General features: G+C 50.5%; 1 protein-coding gene across 1 annotated transcript; it reads left to right on the top strand.

The window, feature by feature from the left end:
* Positions 1 to 16: 16 nt before the first annotated feature.
* Positions 17 to 13,867, top strand: DENR (density regulated re-initiation and release factor). Its single transcript, XM_005298675.5, has 8 exons — positions 17 to 195; positions 5,257 to 5,371; positions 7,699 to 7,718; positions 8,346 to 8,430; positions 9,346 to 9,429; positions 10,566 to 10,682; positions 12,669 to 12,808; positions 13,581 to 13,867. Exons 2-8 carry the CDS (start codon positions 5,266 to 5,268, stop codon positions 13,623 to 13,625), a joined length of 597 nt encoding a protein of 198 aa, XP_005298732.1. The 5' UTR covers positions 17 to 195; positions 5,257 to 5,265; the 3' UTR covers positions 13,626 to 13,867.

The raw sequence follows: 13,867 nt of genomic DNA, 5'->3' as shown, positions 1-13,867 counted from the left end.
GGCTCCTCCCTTCCCTAACGTCACTCAGAGCGAAGCTCGGCTGCTCCTCTCCCTCGAGCTCTCGCGATAAGGCGGCGGCGCTCCGGGACGTTCTCGCGGTGCTGGTCGGGAAGCTGCATGTGCTGTTGGGGTCGGAGGCAGCAGCAGGAGGAGCCGCCCCCTCCCCCCGAGACTGCGGCGTGAGGGGCCAGCCGGGTAATGAGCCCTGCGAGGCGCGGGGGCTCCCCGCGGGGACCCTTCCCCCGACCTGGTCCGCACCTCTTCCCACCCCGCCCAATATCCGGCACCCCTCAGTCCGTCTGACCCCCCCGGCACCCTTCGCCGTCAGACACCCCTCACCTCTCTGCCCCCCCCGGCACCCCTCCCCATCAGACACCCCTCACTCCCTCTGACCCCCCCGGCACCCCTCCCCATCAGACACCCCTCACTCCCTCTGACCCCCCCCGGCACCCCTCCCCATCAGACACCCCCTCACCTCTCTGACCCCCCCCGGCACCCCTCCCCATCAGACACCCCTCACCTCTCTGACCCCCCCCCCGGCACCCCTCCCCATCACACACCCCTCACCTCTCTGCCCCCCCCGGCACCCCTCCCCATCAGACACCCCTCACTCCCTCTGACCCCCCCCGGCACCCCTCCCCATCAGACACCCCTCACCTCTCTGACCCCCCCCGGCACCCCTCCCCATCAGACACCCCTCACTCCCTCTGACCCCCCCCGGCACTCCTCCCCATCAGACACCCCTCACCTCTCTGACCCCCCCGGCACCCCTCCCCATCAGACACCCCTCACTCCCTCTGACCCCCCCGGCACCCCTCCCCATCAGACACCCCTCACCTCTCTGACCCCCCCGGCACCCCTCCCCATCAGACACCCCTCACTCCCTCTGACCCCCCCGGCACCCCTCCCCATTAGACACCCCTCACTCCCTCTGACCCCCCCCGGCACCCCTCCCCATCAGACACCCCTCACTCCCTCTGACCCCCCCGGCACCCCTCCCCATCAGACACCCCTCACTCCCTCTGACCCCCCCCGGCACCCCTCCCCATCAGACACCCCTCACCTCTCTGACCCCCCCCGGCACCCCTCCCCATCAGACACCCCTCACTCCCTCTGACCCCCCCCCGGCACCCCTCCCCATCAGACACCCCTCACCTCTCTGACCCCCCCGGCACCCCTCCCCATCAGACACCCCTCACTCCCTCTGACCCCCCCGGCACCCCTCCCCATTAGACACCCCTCACTCCCTCTGACCCCCCCCGGCACCCCTCCCCATCACACACCCCTCACTCCCTCTGACCCCCCCGGCACCCCTCCCCATCAGACACCCCTCACTCCCTCTGACCCCCCCGGCACCCCTCCCCATCAGACACCCCTCACCTCTCTGACCCCCCCCGGCACCCCTCCCCATCAGACACCCCTCACTCCCTCTGACCCCCCCCGGCACCCCTCCCCATCAGACACCCCTCACCTCTCTGACCCCCCCCGGCACCCCTCCCCATCAGACACCCCTCACTCCCTCTGACCCCCCCCCGGCACCCCTCCCCATCACACACCCCTCACCTCTCTGACCCCCCCGGCACCCCTCCCCATCAGACACCCCTCACTCCCTCTGACCCCCCCGGCACCCCTCCCCATCAGACACCCCTCACTCCCTCTGACCCCCCCCCGGCACCCCTCCCCATCAGACACCCCTCACTCCCTCTGACCCCCCCGGCACCCCTCCCCATCAGACACCCCTCACCTCTCTGCCCCCCCCCGGCACCCCTCCCCATCAGACACCCCTCGCTCCCTCTGCCCCCCCCCGGCACCCCTCCCCATCAGACACCCCTCGCTCCCTCTGCCCCCCCCCGGCACCCCTCCCCATCAGACACCCCTCGCTCCCTCTGCCCCCCCCCGGCACCCCTCCCCATCAGACACCCCTCGCTCCCTCTGCCCCCCCCCGGCACCCCTCCCCATCAGACACCCCTCGCTCCCTCTGCCCCCCCCCGGCACCCCTCCCCATCAGACACCCCTCGCTCCCTCTGCCCCCCCCCGGCACCCCTCCCCATCAGACACCCCTCGTTCCCTCTGACCCCCCCCCGGCACCCCTCCCCATCAGACACCCCTCGTTCCCTCTGACCCCCCCCGGCACCCCTCCCCATCAGACACCCCTCACCTCTCTGACCCCCCCGGCACCCCTCCCCATCAGACACCCCTCGCTCCCTCTGACCCCCCCCCGGCACCCCTCCCCATCAGACACCCCTCACCTCTCTGCCCCCCCCGGCACCCCTCCCCATCAGACACCCCTCACTCCCTCTGACCCCCCCGGCACCCCTCCCCATCAGACACCCCTCACTCCCTCTGACCCCCCCCGGCACCCCTCCCCATCAGACACCCCTCACTCCCTCTGACCCCCCCGGCACCCCTCCCCATCAGACACCCCTCACCTCTCTGCCCCCCCCCGGCACCCCTCCCCATCAGACACCCCTCGCTCCCTCTGACCCCCCCCGGCACCCCTCCCCATCAGACACCCCTCACCTCTCTGACCCCCCCGGCACCCCTCCCCATCAGACACCCCTCGCTCCCTCTGACCCCCCCCCGGCACCCCTCCCCATCAGACACCCCTCACTCCCTCTGACCCCCCCGGCACCCTTCGCCATCAGACACCCCTCGCTCCCTCTGACACCCCCCCCGGCACCCCTCCCCATCACACACCCCTCACCTCTCTGACCCCCCCGGCACCCCTCCCCATCAGACACCCCTCACTCCCTCTGACCCCCCCCGGCACCCCTCCCCATCAGACACCCCTCACTCCCTCTGACCCCCCCGGCACCCCTCCCCATCAGACACCCCTCACCTCTCTGCCCCCCCCCGGCACCCCTCCCCATCAGACACCCCTCGCTCCCTCTGACCCCCCCCCGGCACCCCTCCCCATCAGACACCCCTCACCTCTCTGACCCCCCCGGCACCCCTCCCCATCAGACACCCCTCGCTCCCTCTGACCCCCCCCCGGCACCCCTCCCCATCAGACACCCCTCACCTCTCTGCCCCCCCCGGCACCCCTCCCCATCAGACACCCCTCACCTCTCTGCCCCCCCCGGCACCCCTCCCCATCAGACACCCCTCACTCCCTCTGACCCCCCCCGGCACCCCTCCCCATCAGACACCCCTCACTCCCTCTGACCCCCCCCGGCACCCCTCCCCATTAGACACCCCTCACTCCCGCTGACCCCCCCGGCACCCCTCCCCATCAGACACCCCTCACCTCTCTGACCGCCCCCCCGGCACCCCTCCCCATCAGACACCCCTCACTCCCTCTGACCCCCCCGGCACCCTTCGCCATCAGACACCCCTCGCTCCCTCTGACCCCCCCCGGCACCCCTCCCCATCAGACACCCCTCACCTCTCTGACCCCCCGGCACCCCTCCCCATCAGACACCCCTCACTCCCTCTGACCCCCCCCCCGGCACCCTTCCCCATTAGACACTCCTCAGTCCCTGTGACCCCCGGCACCCCTCCCCTTCAGACACCCCCGGCACCCTTCGCCGTCAGACACCCCTCACCTCTCTGACCCCCCCCCGGCACCCTTCGCCGTCAGACACCCCTCACCTCTCTGACCCCCCCGGCACCCTTCGCCGTCAGACACCCCTCACCTCTCTGACCCCCCCCGGCACCCCTTCCCATCAGACACCCCTCACCTCTCTGACCCCCCCCGGCACCCCTCCCCATCAGACACCCCTCACCTCTCTGACCCCCCCCGGCACCCCTCCCCATCAGACACCCCTCACTCCCTGTGACCCCCCGGCACCCCTCCCCATCAGACACCCCTCATTCCCTCTGACCCCCCCCGGCACCCCTCCCCATCAGACACCCCTCACTCCCTCTGACCCCCCCCGGCACCCCTCCCCATCAGACACCCCTCACTCCCTCTGACCCCCCCCCCCGGCACCCTTCCCCATTAGACACTCCTCAGTCCCTGTGACCCCCGGCACCCCTCCCCTTCAGACACCCCTCACTCCCTCTGACCCCCCTGGCACACCTCCCCATCAGACACCCCTCAGACCCCCCGGCACCCCTCCCCATCAGACACCCCTCACGCCCTCAGACCCCCCCCCCGGCATCCCTCCCCATCAGACACCCCTCACGCCCTCAGACCCCCCCCCCCGGCACCCCTCCCGATCAGACACCCCTCACGCCCTCTGACCCCCCCCCCGGCACCCTTTGCCGTCAGACACCCCTCACTCCCTGTGACCCCCCCCGGCACCCCTCCCCATTAGATACCCCTCCCTCCCCTTCAGACACCCTTCACTCCCTCAGACCCCCCCCCCAGCACCCCTCCCCATCAGACACCCCTCACCTCTCTGACCCCCCCCCGGCACCCCTCCCCTTCAGATACCCCTCACCACCTTGACTCTCTCACCCCACCCCGGCACTCCTCCCCTTCAGATGCCTCTGATCACCCCCCAGCACCTTTGCCCCTTCAGATGCTCCTCACCCTCTACCCCCTTCCCATCTTTTCTCTGTATAAACTCCTCCCACCACCACTTTCCACTCCACTCCCCCATCCATCTCATCCTGTCTGCTTAGGGTGACCAGATAGCAAGTGTGAAAAATTGGGACAGGGTGGGGGGTAATAGGCACCTATATAAGACAAAGCCCCGAATATCGGGACTGTCCCTATAAAATCAGGACATCTGGACACTGTCTGTTCCACCCTCCCTGGCATGTCCCACATTTCAATCAACACGCCCAGGCCCCACATTGTTTTCCACTGCCCCCCTCACCCATATGCCCTCAATTCCTGGACACTTCGTTTCCTACAAGCACCCCAACATTTTTCCCAATCCCTCTAATGCTAATTATAACCACTTAATCTCTTGATGTACCTACAGTCCCCTCAATGCACCCACCATTCATCTCGACTGTCACGGCACAACACCCCACTCTCACTTCACCCCACCCCAGTCTGCATGTTTCCCTTCCACACCCCTCCTTTATGTGCTATGTATCTATGCCCCTCCTTATATCTCATCCTCTGTGCACCCACAACCTCATGACCATCTCCCCATATGTTCCTGTTGTTTCTTGTTCCTTTCCACTCTTTCCTGTTGCTCCCCCCCGCATCCTTGTAGCTACATGAGCTTTAATCTCTGAGCCTCTGGGAGTCCTGTAAAATGGGCACATTAGGGAAGATGACTTACTCTTCATCCTCCTATATTTCAGCAATTTAAAACAAAAACATAACTACACATTCTTTCCTCTTGTGGCCTGCAGGCTTGTGAGATGGCAACAGATACAGCTGAGTCCACAGTCCCTGACTACAAAGGAGATCTAAGGAGCAACGCCAGGTCAGATGCAGACTATCCCCTCCGGGTCCTCTACTGTGGAGGCAAGTGCTGAGGAGGCACTTACATATGATGCCTCTGGTGCTGTATGAATGATAATAACTCAGTGCAGGTGGCGATACAGACATCCACTTCCAGCCATAAGTCTCTGCTTGCAGAACTGGGGGAAGGGTCTGCTTTTTGCACTCTGCAGTCTCTTCTCTGTAATGCTTCGTGCTACGGATATCTGTGTTTTTACTCTTAACCTAGCATTGGTAGTCAAAGTACTGTCACATGGTGTGTACCTAGAGCATTTGTGGTGGGTTAAACAGGATTTCTCAATTGGCATGTCTGGTTATGGCTTCCTGCACAAGAAGAACGAGTTGCTCTCTTAATGACAGGTTTCAGAGTAGCAGCCGTGTTAGTCTGTATCCGCAAAAAGAACAGGAGTACTTGTGGCACCTTAGAGACTAACAAATTTATTAGAGCATAAACTTTCGTGGACTACAGCCCACTTCTTCGGATGCATATATCCGAAGAAGTGGGCTGTAGTCCATGAAAGCTTATGCTCTAATAAATTTGTTAGTCTCTAAGGTGCCACAAGTACTCCTGTTCTTTTTGCTCTCTTAAATTAATGGGTATCACACTTGGACTGTAAACACTTGTGGACTGAGACACTTTCTGTACAGAGTAAAGTGCCTATCGCAAAGCAGCTCTGATCCTGATTGGGGCCTCTAGGTATTACTGTAATACTAGTAATAAAGCTAGAACTAAGGGAAGGAAATTCTCTGTACAGTTGGGTCTGCCTGCTTTATCCACTGTTGCATGAGATCAGAGTCAAATATTATGGCCAGATTTAAAAAGGGACTGAATAATTTTGAGTTATCCAATATATATGTATATCTATATATCGTCTAGTTGGCTAGGTGTATTATGGGGCTCTATCCTTCTTCTTGGATATTGGCTTCTCTCTGGGGCAGCAAAATTAAATAGATGATATTTGCCACAGGAGATTACTGGATCATCTGCCTCAAGGAGAAGTTGTCTCCTTATTTTGCCTGAAAGATCTGGGCACCCTCTGCTCTTTCTTCTCCCTAGCCATAGAGATTACTCTCATGCTGAGCCTTGATTCTAATGAATAGTGTCTGAACAAATGACTAGTAAGAGAAAACTGAAACTCTGGTTGACCTCAATAAAATAACATCATTTTTGCGGCAAGGGCTTGGTGGTTATTTCACTGGCCTTTCATCCTCTGGATCCTGGGTTTAAATGATTTAGTTCTGTAGCACTATAGATGTGTTTATGACTTGACAGGAAAAAGCCCTGTTGAGGTGTTTCCATTTCAAGTAAATCTAAATGATTTCTAAATCTTGACTTTGGTCATTTTTATCATTTTATGTTACAGCCTCATAATATACACCTCTACCCCGATATAACGCTGTTCTCGGGAGCCAAAAAATCTTACCGCGTTATAGGTGAAACTGCGTTGTATCGAACTTGCTTTGATCTGCCGGAGCGCGCAACCCCGGAGCGCTGCTTTACTGCGTTATATCCGAATTTGTGTTCTATCGGGTCGCGTTATATCGGAGTAGAGGTGTAGCTATAAGATTTTATATGTAAAGTATCAGATATTAAAGGCTATTAAAATTTGTAGTTGAGACACCAACTGTTTGACTGCAGTAGCTTCAAGAGATCCAGCCTCACAATTCTTGATTCTGTATTATACAGACTGCGATGTTATTACTTATGAGTGTTAAGAGTGCATATGAAGAAACTGCATGGTGTGTGTTCTTGAAAACTGTGTATTATGATGGACTCGAGGGGCAAATACCCACTGGATCACTTTGTCCATCCCTCTTGCTAGGGCAGATTTGGTCTCTACAATGCATTGAGGTCTACCTTTCCTGAAGCTTGAATTTAGAGCCTTCAGACTGAGACAAATGCATTGTCTTAGTGTAAAATAGGTGCAGAATTATAGAATATAGATTGTATATTCACAATGGCATCTTCATTTTGTTATTCCTGCATGTCCAGTACTAGGACTGTAGGTAGGCAGCATGATTCAGTAGTAAAGAAAGGTAACCACTAGAATGTAATGGATAGGGGAAAGTGATAGAATATTTTAGAGAGCTGATAAGACAAGGTATATGTTCTCTTGTTTTTAGTATGTGATTTAGTAGATAAATTTAGCAGAGAGGTACAACATTTTGGTACCTTTTCAGAACTCAGGCTGGGTGCTGAGTTGCTAGCAGAGCAGTGTGGTTAATAGATGTCAATGTAATGGCATAAAGTCACCCAAAAGATTAAAATGACAAAAGGATTGTTCTTGATATGAAATATTAATGGGTGGGGAATTAAATTTCTTAATAATCTCCTTCTTTTCCTTCCCCAGTCTGTTCATTGCCAACAGAGGTGAGTTCATTTCACATTTGGATTTATTCTCCCCTCCCGCAACCTAGTCCTCCATGTACCGACTATGGGGATTCTCGCTGCCCTTCTCCGCCTGCTATACTTCAACCCTTAAAGTTCTATGCTGCAGCCACTATCTGGCTGAAGAAGAATGTGCAGAGCTCCCTTGGAACCAGTCAGTGTTGATCTAGGAGACACCATTGAGCTATACAAGACGACTTTCCTCCAGCTTCCTGAGTAGCAAACTGACCACCTTCATAGTGTGTCTTGCCCAGCCCCTGTTGGTCTGAGGAATTGAATGTGTCTCCTGTAAGGTGGTGCAGAGCACAGTCACTAATCAATTAGGCTGATCCTATGTTACTTGCTTCTGCTTTTTTCTCTGCACCCTGTCCTAACTTCTCCACAAATCCTGCTTATGCACCAGCTCCATTTCACTCCACAATCCAGACCTAAAATTTTACTGCCAGCTAACGAATGAAATCAACTGAAGTGCATGTCCCCAAGCAAAATGAAGAAATAGCTTGCATTTTACCTTGTGCTAATTTGCCCAGTAATCAGACTCTCACTGTGTATTAGTAGTATATTTTGTAATTTCTCAGATAACAATTTATATGTGGCCTTTCCCCCTAGTACTGTGAATACATGCCTGATGTGACTAAATGCAGACAATGGTTAGAGAAGAATTTTCCAAATGAATTTGCAAAACTTACTGTAGGTAAGAATCTTTCTGTATTTTTCCAGTTGATCAGGGCTTGTGACCTAAAGACTGAGGGTTGCATGTGTAAACCAAACCAAACCAAACCAAACCAAACCCTACGTCCTGTGAGAAGTATATATTACGGTACACTGCTGAAATTGAACATTCTACTTCTGTCCATTCTCTGATCTATGTAATTGTACTGTAATAATCTTTACCTCCCCACTATTCATCTCCCTTCTCTGGTTATGTCAAGTCTAAAATTTAGATTAAGCTGCCTAAGGGAGATATTATGTCATCTTATAGCTTCTGTGAAGGCCTTGTATACTTTTGGGTGCTGTAAAATAATAGCTGGACAACATGTGAGAATATGCTATATTCTGTCAAATGTGTAACATGACATATACAGCTTCCTCCCAGGGCTAGACAGAAATTTTCTATTGCACCCAGTCATCTGTTCATTTTAAGATTACATCTAGAATTGCTATTAACTGGACTGGTGAGTTAGTTCAAAGTTAAACTACCCATAGGTGGAAAAGTAATAAACCCTATCTATTGGGATTCTAAACAGGAAGTATTACTGGTGAAAATAAATGTTTAGAGTGGAAATGTGTATTTGGAACACTAATGACAATGTTGATACTAATCTCTCTCTCTCTCTCTCTCCTAAAAACTATTATATGGAGAGGTTTCTTTGGAATGGTGAATGATGTAGCCTGAGGCTAAGGTTTCTTAATGTTTGATGTCTTATTTGTGCAAATGTGGTGATATAATGCCATACACATAACAAATGTCTGCAGATGGTATACTGCAATGATAGAATAGGTATTAAAGTAACATTTTACTAAGCCTGAGAATTGCCTTGCAGATGCAATATGTCAGATGTGGGAGTCCTACTTATTAAACTTTTTTTTTTTTTATATATATAATAAGAAAATTCACCAAAACAGGAAACTGGATTTGGAGAAGGTCAAGGAACAGCAGGAGAAGAGGAGGAGAAGAAAAAGCAAAAGAGAGGCAAGGTCTAAATAGTTGATTGTGGTATTAATCTAACCCATAAACTTAGAACCTATCTTACATATGCAGTTTGTGGAATCTTTGTCTACTTTGGGATCCTTTTTCAACCAGCTGAAATGCACTCTAGCACAATTTCTCAACTTTTTGGGTCATTTTATAAAACTAATTTATTAACTGTTGAGGTAACGGTGCACAAAACAAATCCTGTACATGAATACAGTATTCCTGCAAATCGGTGCAGATATATGTTGCACAGTGCTGAGAATGTTAGGCAGCCTGGCAAAAGAGTCAAGGTAGTAACAATACCAAATGAATATAAAAGATGCAAGTTGTATTTTCGGGTCATTGCTATGTCATCCAAAGGGCCCAGTCAACACTGGGGCTCCCTTGTGTTGGTGCTGTACAAAGATGTACGTGGCTGACAGTCTCTGGCTCAAATAACTTGGTCTAAAAGCTCCATGAGCTGTCTGCGTGAGATAAAAGGGCTTCAGTAAAGCTGAAAAAACAGGAAAATTTGTAGTCCTGCATTAGACTGCAGGGTTGACTAAATCCAGTGTGAGTATTATGATATATAACTGCTTATAACTGTACCAAAGGTTTGCTGTAAATGCTGCATTTTTATACAGAAATTAACTCTCTAATTGGCTAGGTGTGTGTGTGTATATAGTACACAAAACTATTTTAACACTGAGTACTGAAGTCCATTTCCTGCATCTGTAATGTTTTAACCCTTCTCAGACTTAATGTCCTTTTGGTCAATACTGTCGTAAGTAGGAATAAGAAATAAAAATTAATGTTACAGCCTTAGCTGACCGTGTATTGATGTTTCTTGTAATACTGTACCTTTATTGCATGATTAAGACAACTGTGAGATGTTATATTATCAATATAGCTACAACAACACTGCAGTGTTGTACCTATATTGATAATATAACATATTATGCAACATATGTAATGTTTATTATAATTGTTTGGGAATGTATATAGGTTTACAAATGGAGGTAAGGGTGACGACAACTTTTTCAAAATTACTACGTGAAAAAAATTGGCATTTCAGGTCCTTATTTCCTGAAGTGCAAGCGCAGTATATGAAATGGTTACTTAGATACTGATTTGATTTTTGTCCTGTCTCAAAGGTGGAAGGGGTCAGATAAAACAGAAAAAGAAGACTGTACCACAGAAAGTTACGATAGCTAAAATTCCTAGAGCAAAGAAGAAATATGTCACAAGAGTGTGTGGCCTTGCAACTTTTGGTGAGTTTGCAAAGTGAACACTTCATTATTCTAACTGCATTTGCTTTTGACCATTAAGTTATATTAACTCAACATTTTTGTTGATTCATATTAGCAGGAAAAAGTTCAGCAACAAACTTCTTTTGAGTCACTTTCTCTTCCTGCTCTGGATTTAATTCTTCTGTCCTACTATTTCTCTGTGCTCCTGCCTCTGCTTCTCCAGACCTCTCTCCTTAAAAATCAACTTCAAGCAGTCTTTTTTTTTCTTTATCAATAATTCCCTCGGTGCCCTGACATGGCCACTACCTGTCTTATCTAACAGACTGTAAATGTATCAAGTGTCATGTTCATTTATGATTGATTTTAATTGATGTAAAGAACTACCAAATCTTATATCCTTTCTCTGGTTACAACCAAGGTCCAGTTTCAAACTCTTAGTAGAATAAAAGATATTGTCAACAGCTCTCATTCAAATATTTTCCCTTTTAATTATTTTATATTTTACCTTTTTGTTCCCTTTCTGCTTGAAATGCTATCTTCTAAGGTCCTTATTTCCCCTGATTTTGTTTTAAAAGTAAGCAAAGACACAGCAAGGGAAGTTATACCTGTCTATGTCAATCTCAATATCAGTATGCATTTAAGTCAAACAGTCTTTGCTCTATTGTGTATTTTGACTTTTTTAAAGTAACAGTGTATTTACATAAAAGCAATTTGCTCTCTGTCAATACATATTTGAATAAGCTTCTGAAAACAAATTATTTGAATGGATTTCCACACAAATTCTTGGGATTAAAAATGCTCAAGTGAATCTCCTAATAATACAATCCGTAATCAATGAAATAGACAGTTAAAGCTAGAGTATCAACCAGAGCAGCCTCAGTTCACTCATTTACTATCCAAACATCTTAACACCCACACTGAACTTCCTTTTATTTCCCACATTCCTCTAAAAAGGCAAGCTTTAACCTTGGCTTTAACATACAGGGCTGGCTCCAGGCACCAGCCGAGCAAGCTGGTGCTTGGGGCGGCAGCTTGTAGGAGGCAGCATTCCACCCGATCCTAGGGCAGCACGGCCGCTTTTTGTTGTTGTTGTTCCGCTCCGGCCGCCCTGTAGGGGGCAGCGGCGTGGAGGACAGGCAGCGGCGTGGAGGACAGGAGCGCCTTGCAGCAAGCCCGGCAGGGCAGCCCGCGTCCTTCCCTCCCAGCCGACCGGAGCGGCGTGGAGCCCTCCTGGCAGGGGGCACGGCGGGAGGGGCCGCATGGCAGTGCCCTGCTGAAGCCCTAGCCGCCCCCCTTCTCTCTCCCCCGCTCCCTCCCACTCCCCCCGCTAGCCGGGGCACATCTGCAGGGCACAGAGTCCCCCTTCACCCTGGCTCCGGCCGCGCTGCAGGTTTTTTTTTTTTTTTTTGCTTGGGGCGGCCAGAAAGCCAGAGCCGGCCCTGTTAACATAATACTCTTTCATAATACATAATGTATGTCCGTGAAACATAGCTTAATTTCCCTGAGGTCACAGTTAAACTTTTGTGTGTGATTTATTTGAATTGCATATGTGTGTTAGAGGAAACCCAAATTTCAGGAAAACAGTATCAACCTTCAAAAAGGGAGCATTTTTAATTTTGTTTCTGCTGCAGAAGTCATTTACTCACCTCTAACCAGAATTATTTGAGATGGGCTCTGCACATTCCCACTTTTGGGATGCCCCAACCATGCAGCGCTGCACCATTGGTTCACCCCAAGAGTGGGAACTTGTAGAGACCACTTAGAGAAGAAATATTAGAGAAACTCTGAAGAGTTATGCCAAATTCAGAGAATAAATGTTCCTGAAATATGTTGCACACTTACGGATCTGGTTTAACTAGAAACCTTGGCACAACCTTAACTATGATGAAACTAGTTGCTACTGATATTTTCCTAATTAAAGCCAGGTTTAAATATTGGGTGTTTAAGCTAGAGAAGACATTATGATATTGACTGTCTTTATTCTATACATTTCTTCTTTGTAAACAGAAATTGATCTGAAGGAAGCACAAAGGTTTTTTGCTCAGAAATTCTCTTGCGGTGCCTCAGTAACAGGAGAAGATGAAATCATAATTCAGGGGGACTTTACAGATGACATTATTGATGTAATCCAGGAGAAGTGGCCTGAGGTAAATGTAAAAGTGACTTATTTTTAGCACATCATGGTCATAAAATTACTAGTTAAGTCATGAGGCTGTAGCCCATGCTCTTGTGATATGATTCTGAAAAAAAAATTCATTTCCACCCTGGCCACAGGTAGAAATGTAAGATACAAACTAAGAGGGCCAGTGGTTTACCTTGATATGTCCACTCCTAAACAGTACCTAATCCTTCATAAGAATATGACACCCAAATATCCCCTTATCTTTCAAAAACTACTTAATTATCTGCTGCTAGGTGCTTGGATACTATAGTGATGAAGACCACAAATAGCTGGATAGATATAAACATCTCCATGATTTCTTCCACACTGTTCCTTGTGTGTGGAATGTCTCCCCAACTGATCAAGTTCCTTCTCAACCATATGTCTGTTGCTACCTATGAGAAATTAGCTAATGTTTAAGTAGTTGGACTGAGATTCAGATGGTTCAGAAGTGGTTTGGGTTTTATTGATGTAATTATAAAAAGACATTTTTATTGGCTTGTATCTGTCTCTCTCTCCTGCCCTTGTACATTTGTTGGTGCCCATTATGCAATGGATTCTGTGACTGGCCTTGTTGATTTCAGTGGGGCTCTACATGGACCCAGAGATCCATTCATGTAAAATTCATCACAGGGTGAGAACCTTGAATGGGAAGCTCTTCAGAGAGTAACTGTTTCTGTAAAGAACCTAGCACAGCAGGGCATAGTGAGGAATGCACACATTTTCCCCCCACTTAAAGTAATATCTGTTTATTGTAGGTGGATGATGACAGCATTGAAGATCTCGGAGAAGTGAAGAAGTGATTTTGAAAGACTGCCTTTATTTAATTACATGGTTATAGTTGACAGAGCCAAAGCGAGGCTTCTAAATGCATTTACTCTGCAGTAAAACTGTAGGGTGTCCTTATCCATGGCATTTTCACCATTCTATATAGGCTGCTTGGTTTGTTTTTGTTGTGACTTTTGCCAAAGTTCAACTGGGGGTTCTATCATGCTCATGCATGAAGGTAGGGATTTAATTAAATAAAGTTATTGTTCCTCACTGA

The sequence above is a fragment of the Chrysemys picta genome, chromosome 15 (genome assembly GCF_011386835.1).
Source record: "Chrysemys picta bellii isolate R12L10 chromosome 15, ASM1138683v2, whole genome shotgun sequence".
Taxonomy (NCBI): Eukaryota; Metazoa; Chordata; order Testudines; family Emydidae; genus Chrysemys; species Chrysemys picta.
The sequence above is the reverse complement of the archived record's forward strand: the minus strand, read 5'-3'. Positions and strand labels throughout refer to the sequence as shown.

What these genes read in the sequence shown, in the direction of transcription:
- DENR (XM_005298675.5), top strand. Translation starts at nt 5,266, where the DNA reads ATGGCAACAGATACAGCTGAGTCCACAGTCCCTGACTACAAAGGAGAT. An exon ending in CCGGGTCCTCTACTGTGGAG is followed by an intron (nt 5,372 to 7,698) that starts GCAAGTGCTGAG and finishes TTCCTTCCCCAG; the next exon opens with TCTGTTCATTGCCAACAGAG. An exon ending in GAAGAAAAAGCAAAAGAGAG is followed by an intron (nt 9,430 to 10,565) that starts GCAAGGTCTAAA and finishes CCTGTCTCAAAG; the next exon opens with GTGGAAGGGGTCAGATAAAA.